This window comes from Dendropsophus ebraccatus, chromosome 4 (assembly GCF_027789765.1).
Source record: "Dendropsophus ebraccatus isolate aDenEbr1 chromosome 4, aDenEbr1.pat, whole genome shotgun sequence".
Taxonomy (NCBI): domain Eukaryota; kingdom Metazoa; phylum Chordata; class Amphibia; order Anura; family Hylidae; genus Dendropsophus; species Dendropsophus ebraccatus.
The window spans coordinates 94,952,168-94,961,560 of record NC_091457.1 but is presented as its reverse complement, the minus strand read 5'-3'; the positions used below and the strand labels follow the sequence as shown (position 1 = coordinate 94,961,560).

General features: G+C 44.4%; 1 protein-coding gene across 1 annotated transcript in view; it reads left to right on the top strand.

Moving 5' to 3' along the window:
* LOC138789303 (junctophilin-3-like) overlaps nt 1-6,882 on the top strand; it is an 8,122-nt gene extending 1,240 nt beyond the window's left edge. The window contains exon 2 of the mRNA XM_069967909.1: nt 6,776-6,882. Within this exon, the coding sequence (XP_069824010.1) occupies nt 6,776-6,882 (107 nt within the window). The remainder of the gene's footprint in view (nt 1-6,775) is intronic.
* Nucleotides 6,883-9,393: the final 2,511 nt, after the last annotated feature.

Here is a 9,393-nt window from a genome sequence, read left to right as displayed (position 1 = left end):
GAGGGCCCCTACACTGGGCATAGTGGATACACAGTGAGGGCCCCTGCACTGGACACAGAGGATACACAGTGAGGGCCCCTGCACTGGGCACAGCAGATACACAGTGAGGGCCCCTGCACTGGGCACAGCGGACACACGGTGAGGGCCCCTGCACTGGGCATAGCGGATACACAGTGAGGGAACCTGGATGGCTCCATGGCGGTTGTAAAGTGAGGGCCCCTGCACAGCCACATAGCATGTCTACATAGACGGGGCTCCTGGTTTAGTCCAAGTATAGAATGAGGGACCCTGGACAGCTCCATGTCCTGTATAGGTGCTGAGGGCTCCTGTGACAGCTCCAGCATGTAAAGAGTCAGGGTCCCTGGACAGCTCCATGTCATACATAGTCAGGGTCTCTGGACAGCTCCATTGCAACTTCATGTCACACATAGAGTCAGGGTTCCTGGACAGCTCCATGTCCTGTATAGGTGCTGAGGGCTCCTGTGACAGCTCCAGCATGTAAAGAGTCAGGGTCCCTGGACAGCTCCATGTCATACATAGTCAGGGTTCCTGGTCAGCTCCATGTCCTGTGCACTGAGGGCTCCATGACATACATAGAGTCAGGGTCCTACCAGCTCAAAAACAGTAAAGACAGAGGGCTCCATGACATCTCCATGTCCTGTAAGGACAGAGGGCTCCATGACATCTCCATGTCCTGTAAGGACAGAGGGCTCCATGACAGCTCCATGTCCTGTACGGACAGAGGGCTCCTAACAGGCTCCTAACAGCTTCAGGTAAAGCAGCAGTCAGGTAAAGGCTGAGGGTCCTGGTCAAAGCTCCATGCCTTGAAAAAACTGAGGCCTTATTGACATCTCCATGTCCTGTTTAGTAAGGGCCAATTGACATCTCTTTATCATGTAAAGAATTAGGAAGGGTCCCTGTACAATTCCTGTCATGTATAGGGAGGCCCGGTGGATAGTTCCATGCCATCTATAGGGAGACCCCCTGGATAGTTCCATGCCATGTATAGCGAGGGCAGCCTCATGCCATGTATAGCTCCTGGGGGCCTCTAGACAGCTCCATGTCATCTATAGCTGCAGAGGGCCCCTGGACAGTTCTATGTTATTTACTTAGGGTATAAACACACACACCGTATACACAGCGTATTTACTGCTGCGATACGCAGCAAATACGCAGCAAATACACAGCAGATTAGATCTAAATAACTGAACACAGCATCAAATCTGCACCATCAAATCTGCAGCGTATTTGTTGTGTATCTGCTGCGTATACGGTGTGTGGGTTTGTACCCTAAGGGTCACTGGGTGGAGGCCCATGGAGATCCTGATGTTAAGCAAAGCTGTCAGTCACCCCATGGAGCCTGGAGTCAATAACAGCTCTGTATCCCAAATCCTCTCTGCAAATCTGTCCATCCCCTTAGTTTCACTGTTACATGTTACCTGCAGGGTGCCAATGCCTGTCATGTGGGCATTACCCTGTAAGTGCCTGTGTATTCTTATCTTTCTATATGGAGCAGCTGCATTAGAGGATGGGGCCTCCTGTCCTACAACCCATTCACTGTACACAACACTCCTCCCAGAGCCAGAACTGTGGGACCGCTTCCAGGACTTATAACACAGATAATGTGTACAATAGGCAAAAATGAGTGAGAGATAAAGAATTTGACAAGATTCAGATTCAGGCCTGATGTGCAGTATAGTAGGGGGATCTGGTGTTCTGCTTTGGGGTGTGTGTGTGTGTGTGTGTGTGTGTGTGTGTGGGGGGGTGATAAGAGTTCCTAAGGTTAATGGTATAACACTGATAAGAATTATTCCACATTCACAGGAAATGTAGTCAGTGATGATGTTCTGTGGATTGTGAGCTGCCCTCATCCCCGGCTCATCTACTGGATCTTATCACAGATATGACAGTTCTCTCATGGAGTTAAAATAAGTTTAATTACTGAGAAGTCACTACTCCCCCTCCCTCCTCTGGTCGCAGTGACAATGGGTGTCTGCTATAATCCACTTTACAGGGTGATAGCAGTATATAGAGAATGTGTGCAGGCCTCACCAGTAATACTCTAGTAAGCTGATCCAGAGATAATGCACCAGCGCTGCCATCACCGCCCTCACTGTCAGCAGCCTCTTCTCTCATAATATTCAATTATTTTTCCACCTTTTATACTTATTTAATTTTGGTGAGTTTGTACATGTAAGGGAACTCCATCAGTCCATGTCTGATGTGTCCACTATATGATGTAGGTGTATCCGTATGCCGTGGCCAATGACCATTATCAGGTGATACAATGGCAGATCATATACTACCTGTATTATGCAGCACATGTGCTATATACTGGTCCCATGTGGCCTGCTATAGTGATAACTGACACACACACACACACACATCTCTTTCAGGATGATTTCAGTGTACTGATCGCTGGCTGTACCTGTTACATCTTGAAGGTATCTTTAAAGTATACCATGCTGTATAATTGACTCTCTTTGTTGCCTGTTACACTAGATTGCCCATTACACCTCATATATCAGTGTAAATTTCTTTATAAAGTCCTATACAGAAACCCCAGGATGTTGCCTCATCCCCGTCCTGCCCCAGGTCTGATTAAACCTGCAGAGCTACCCATCACCATAGATGTAGATAGAGTACAGCTGTAACCCCTTTCTTCTGCCGTCAGCAGCAGCAGAATATTCTTATTAATATAGATTTTCTGTGAATACCTGGATAATTGAGGCAGCACAGCTCTGATCATTTCCTGTGTACCACTGACAGTGTATTATTTTGCAATGTGTCCCTATAATGAGATTTGCCTCTGGGTCCCCAGCTGGAAATATATTGGTATCTGGGGAGAAGCAGGCTCAGTGTGTCACTGCCGGCCCCCAGCCTACATCCCTGATCATGTGATTGATTGGTGTGCCCATTAATTTATGGAGGAGGGGGGGAGGTGTGCAAAGGTTGGAGTCTTGATCAATATTGGATGTGAGGTCTAGGTTTCTGTATAGAGCATGTGCAGAGCATCAGATCCACATTGCAGTGCAGTCTCATAGCCGGTACCAGGGCATCAGACCTTGCTCCATCTGTAGCAACATATCATGTATGGGGAGGAGGGAGCGCACACACATACAACACATTGGAGCAGTCGGATGCAGCTGCTGTGATAGGACCAGGGCTTGTTTATGCCATTATAAAATGCTGAATATGAGTCCCCCATTGCTGTAGTATTGCTAGTGCCTTCTCTGCTCCCTCCCTGCTGGGGAATTGTCAGCATAATAAACAGCAGGTCTTATTTGTTACTCGATTTCCCTGAGAGACCAATACATATGCAGCAGCAGCATTCTGCAGAGACAAAATCATTAGTGAGGCCGAGATCTGCCGTCATGTTGTTGGCCATTCCTGGGCTGGATAAAGAAGGGGGGGGGGGGGGCGCCTACCGTGTAGAACACATTAATATGATCACACTATCCCACTATACAGTCAGCAGCCGGTGGGGCCTACAGCGCAGTGCAGAATCCAGAGGTCTGTGTAAATACTTTATCATACCTGTATGTTCCTTCAGTGCTGGAGATCTTTGTCTAGCTGGTGTGTACAGTGCAACTGTTGGAAACCTAGCTGGGCAATAGCAAGTCAAACAGAATCAGCTATTTGTAAGTAAAAAATAGAACCAAACCAATGTTTAATAGAGCATTGGAGCATGTACCTTTTAAAAAAAAAAAAAATTCTTGACTGCAGATTTTCAGTGATCAGTCATTGTAATAGTAAAGAATATAATTAGCGGGACGCTTGGAACAGCAATATTTGCTATCTAAAAATCACTCGCTGAGAATGCAGCCTATCCATTCATTAGAGAGCAGTGAGGATATTACAGAGACTACAACCTATCCATTCAATAGAGAGCAGAAGTGATATGACTGAGAATGTAGCCTATCCATTCACTAGAGAGCAGCTGTGACATCACTGAGAATGCAGCCTATCCATTCACTAGAGAGCAGCAGTGACATCACTGAGAATGCAACCTATCTATTCACTAGAGAGCAGCAGTGTCATAACTGAGAATGCAGCCTATCCATTCACTAGAGCAGTAGTGACATCACTGAGAATACAGCCTATTCATTCACTAGAGAGCAGCTGTGACATCACTGAGAATGCAGCCTATCCATTCACTAGAGAGCAGCAGTGTCATAACTGAGAATGCAGCCTATCCATTCACTAGAGAGTAGCTGTGACATCACTGAGAATGCTGCCTATTCATTCACTAGAGAGCAGTAGTGACATCACTGAGAATACAGCCTATCCATTCACTAGAGAACAGTAGTGACATCACTGAGAATGCAGCCTATCCATTCACTCAAGAGCAGTGACATCACTGGGAATGCATATGCTGACATAGATAATTGAGAATTTTAGGGTATGGGGTAGGTATATGCAGTGTTGATGGATGCAGAAAGCCTGATATATTAGGGCGGCCATTCTCCAGTGCACAGATTTCACTGGTCATGCTATTTTCTGCTACACAAACTTTAGAGGTTAGGTTACAGGAGCGGAGGTCACAGTGGACCCATAAAATCATACGTAAATTTTATTGAACCAGTAACAGATGTGGAATGATCTCTGCTCTGTCCTACGGGTCATTACCTGCTGTATCCTCATAAAAATAACGTTATGGCCTCCTTAAACTATGAAACGAAGTTCAGTCCAGTTTATTGTGTATACATCCATATTGCGTTCAGAGCTTTTCCCCTTTGCCATCGCTTGGAGAATAGTGTAATAGTCTTATAGATAGTCTGCTTAACCTGTTTCTCCCATATAGCCAAACATCATGGGCCTTAGTTTGGATGGTGCTGTATGTAGTACCTTGTTTATCATGGATCATATAGGACCTACAGTCATACAGCATAGAAATAACCATATCATCAGTAGATTGCTAAATACCACAGACCAGTCAATGCAATCAATGGGCTGTGCAGCTGCCTTCAATAGGTCTGTGCATCCAGAGGGATTGGTGGTGCACTCTTCATGTGCCCATGCTATTGTTGTCCCCTTCATTAGTAAAAGATGACGTGCGCTGTGTGACCCCAAAGGTCAGCCCTGCCTCCTTGCTGCTCATTAGGGCAGAGACCAGACATGTTCTGGTTTTGCCTTGTTATAGGTGAGTTTATAATCGGCCTCTTAGTGTCACCATATGTGCATGCTCTGTGAGTTTTCTAAACACAACATTTGGTTTCAAACAGCCAGTTAAGGCTCTATTACATGATCATCCTATATGCACAATGTCTGCTGAACGTGGTCTTTCAACAGGTTGAAAAATCACAATATCGCTATGTTTAAGGATGCCTTTACCCAGAGAGATTTATCTGACCGATTTTTGAAGCCAAAGCCAGGAATGTATTTGAAAAGAGGAGAAATCTCAGTCTTTCCTTTATGACCTGATCTCTGTTTAAAGTCTGTTTCTGGCTTTGGCTTAAAAAATCTGTCAGATAAACCTCTCTGTGTAAAGGCACCCCCAGACGCAAAAGAATGATAGCTTGGTAATGCTGGATTTGCACTGTGTGTTTTTTTTTTTTTTACTGTTTCTCTTTCAGTATGTTTAATTTTAACATACAGAAAAATGGGATCAACTACATTTCTGTGTACACAGATCCATTTAAATCAGAACCATTTCATTTTTTTTTAAATGTAAAACAATTGGAAACAGATAGAGGTCACCCAGCATCTGTACTCAGTATGATGGAGGTCACCCAGCTCTCCCAGCATCTGTACTCAGTATGATGGAGGTCACCCGCTCTCCCAGGATCTGTAGTCAGTATGATGAAGGTCACCCGCTCTCCCAGCATCTGTACTTAGTATGATGGAGGTCACCCAGCTTTCCCAGTATGTTGTACTCATGTGTATGGTCCCAACTCTAAATTTAATACAATGAAAGCAATAAAGGAAAACTTCATTAAAAAAATCAACACTAATGACAGGCCACACCGCTGAAAAAGCACCCACAAAAGCCGCACCCCCTTGTTGCCAAAGCCTTAGGGTCCTTTTACACTCAAAGATATGTGATGGATTTGTGAAGCCAAAGCCAGGAACAGACTATAAACAGGTCATAAAGGAAAGACTGAGATTTTCTCAAATCCATTCATGGCTTTGGCTTCAAAAATCTGTCAGATATCTGTGTGTGTAAAAGGATCCTAAAGGTCCATTTACACAGAAAGATTATCTGACAGATTATCTGCCAAAGATTTGAAGCCAAAGCCAGGAATGGATTTGAAAAGAGAAGAAAATCTCAGGCTTTCCTTTATGACCTGATCTCTGTTTATAGTCCGTTACTGGCTTTGGCTTCAAATCTTAGGCAGATAATCTGTCAGATAATCTTTCTGTGTAAATGGAAGCTCACTGCATCATAATGAATTATGAGAGTCCTGTTACAGATAAATGTTTAGTCTGTGATATGCAGCCAGCACACAGGTCGTATATCACCAGGCTGCACATGGACGCGTGAAAGGGGCTTAAGACCTCATTCTCACCCCCATGTGTTTTCAAATAGTCGTGTGATGTTGCCAGGATTGTGGGCAGCATCGGGGGGGGGGGGGCTATTGGTGAACAATTGGGGCGTGGTTTCAGTCGCATGCAATCTCCACATTTAGGAACGCAGCCTTAATAACTTGTAGGCAACTTAGTGCCAGTCGGCACGGAGTAAAACTAGCAGAATTCTGCGGCAGAACCCTCAGCCGCAGAATCCCGCCAGCCTTCGCGTATACTGGCATGTTAACATATTAATTCTTCCGAGCAGAGAGGCGCGGAGAGAGAACTCTCACAAGCCCTCCCATAGACTGCCAGCATACATGGAGGCTGGCGGGATTGTTCGCAGTGGAATTCCGCCAGTTTTACTCCGTGTGAACTGGCCCTTAGAGTTGTGATCACGCGGCATCTCAACTCATGTAAGTGAATAAAGTTGCATTGTAACCTGGCAGTCGTCATAATCTAGGATGAATTCTGGATGAGTCGCTTGTGTAGCCGTAGCCTTTATAGACATTGTAACAGGTCAGGTATTATCTGGACAGTCATTTTCTACATATAGCAAGAATGTCCCTATACACTCACAGTAGGCAGAGATCAAGAATATTACAACATGAAAATGAATAAGAAAGCTGAAAAACATTGAATTTTTTTTAATTATTTTTATAAATCCCCTCTAATAAAAAAAAAATCTGGTTGTCAACATTCTAGGTAAACACAGCAGAATGATCTTATGTTTGACTACCTTGTATAAGCACTAAGAGGGAAATTTATGAAAATTCGCCTGCTGAGCCGGTAGGGGGCGTGGCAAGGTGGTGAGAAAGCATAGCCTTCTGTCGCACCAGATTTACCATGATTTACCCCTGCTCGCAGGTGTAAATCATGGCAGAAATCCACATCTGCTCAGATTTCTGTGCCCGCCATATGGAAGGCGCAGGTTAGGCCAGTTTCAGTAGTCATGCATTAGTGAATCTGGTGGGGTAATTGGGGGTCAGGGCCTTATTTAAGCTTGGCTTTGGTTTGGCATGATGGGAATTGTAGTTTTGCAACAGCATGAGAACAACAGGTTTCCTATTCCTGGTCTAGTAAATAAGCAGGGAGGCGAGCTTTCGATTGTGTTAAGCAGTGTTCTGCAGAATCCTTTTATCGTAATAAGTAAAAACACAATGAAGCAGGCTAAATGGTGTGTTACACAGACAGATTTATCTGACAGATTTTGGAAGCCAAAACCAGGAATGGATTTGAGAAAAGGAGAAATTTCAGTCTTTCCTTTATGATCCGTTCCCTGTTTATGGTCTGTTCCTGGCTTTGGCTTAAAAAATCTGTCAGATAAAATCTGCCTGTGTAAACGCACCATCAGGGTCCATTTACACAGAAAGATTATCTAACGGATTATCTGCCAAAGATTTCAAGCCAAAGCCAGAAATGGATTTGAAAAGAGGAGAAATCTCGATCTTTTCTTTATGACCTGATCTTTGTTTATAGTCTGTTTCTGGCTTCGGCTTCAAATCTTTGGCAGATAATCTGTCAGATAATCTTTCTGTGTAAATGGAATCTAAGTAAAAACATAAAAGAAGGAAAAAAAAAGCATTTTTACTGCCTCACACTGAAACCAAATGCATTTTTTGACAGCTGTTTTCATGTAAAAAAAAATGCACAGGTGAACCCAGTCTAAGGCTTGGTTCCCACACAGTATTTTTGAAGTGGATTGAAAACACAGATAGGGTACACTGCTGAAATGAGTGGAAATTGAGTCAGTTAACAGCAAATAATTATTTCAAAGCAATGGCTGTTGTTTTAACATAATGTCCGTTATTTGCCATTGAATGACGGCCATCCAGTAAATTTTAACAGTATGTGAACATAGCCTTTCTGTGTTTTCAATCCATTCCTGGTTTTGGTAGTAAAATACTAAGAAAAAAAATACTGTGTAGGAACATAGCCTTAGGGTAGCTTCACACTGACCGGATTTCACACTGTGAGTTTGCAGCGAAATCCACTGCGGATCCAGTAGTGTGAAGCTGAATGGGTCCCATACACGCTGCCTGTTTGGGACCCGGTCCCTTTAACCCCGCAGCCCCGACCCGAGTATACATTACCTGCTCGGCGTTGTGGCATTGTGTAAAGCTTCTGGCCCCTCGTTCCTCATCAGCCAATCAGTGCTGCCGTGCACTGATTGGCTGATGAGGAGCGAGGGGAGGCGGGAGCCTCACACAGCCGCAGCGCCGAACAGGTAGTGTATACTCGGGGCGGCTGGCGGCGGGGAGGTTGAAGGGGCAGGGTCCATACAGGCAGCGGATCCACTGGTATGGGACCCATTCAGCTTCACACTACTGGATCCGCAGAGGATTTCGCTGCAAACTCGCAGCGTGAAATCCGCTGCGGATCCGATACGTGTGAAGCTACCCCTATAGAGCAATCTGTTACATGTTATATATTCAACTCTCACTTGTTTCTAAGTAAACCCTTATTTACATAATATCCTGCAGGCAGTGAGTAAGATGTATAAGTGACCAGTAAAACTATAGAAACGTTTTTTTGCCGTTATCCAGATTAGACTTTGTTGCCGCATTGTGTAAAGTCAGACACGTGCTGTATTATCAGGTGTTGCAGAGTGCGGCGGAGCTCCATGGTGCCAGCTGTGGCACATCTCTGTCTTGATTGACACTGTGTTGTACCATATGCTACTCAGTCATCATTCTAGGGACAGAACGTAAACCCTGAAGACATTGTGAAATATCTGTCACATATGGAAATCAGACTTCACAGTCCCAGTAAATGCAGCTCTGCTTCCTAGCTGTTTGCTCACAAATATATATATATATATATATTATATATATATAATATATTCTCAGTCTAACTTTAATGCATGATAATTTTCTAGTAATATGT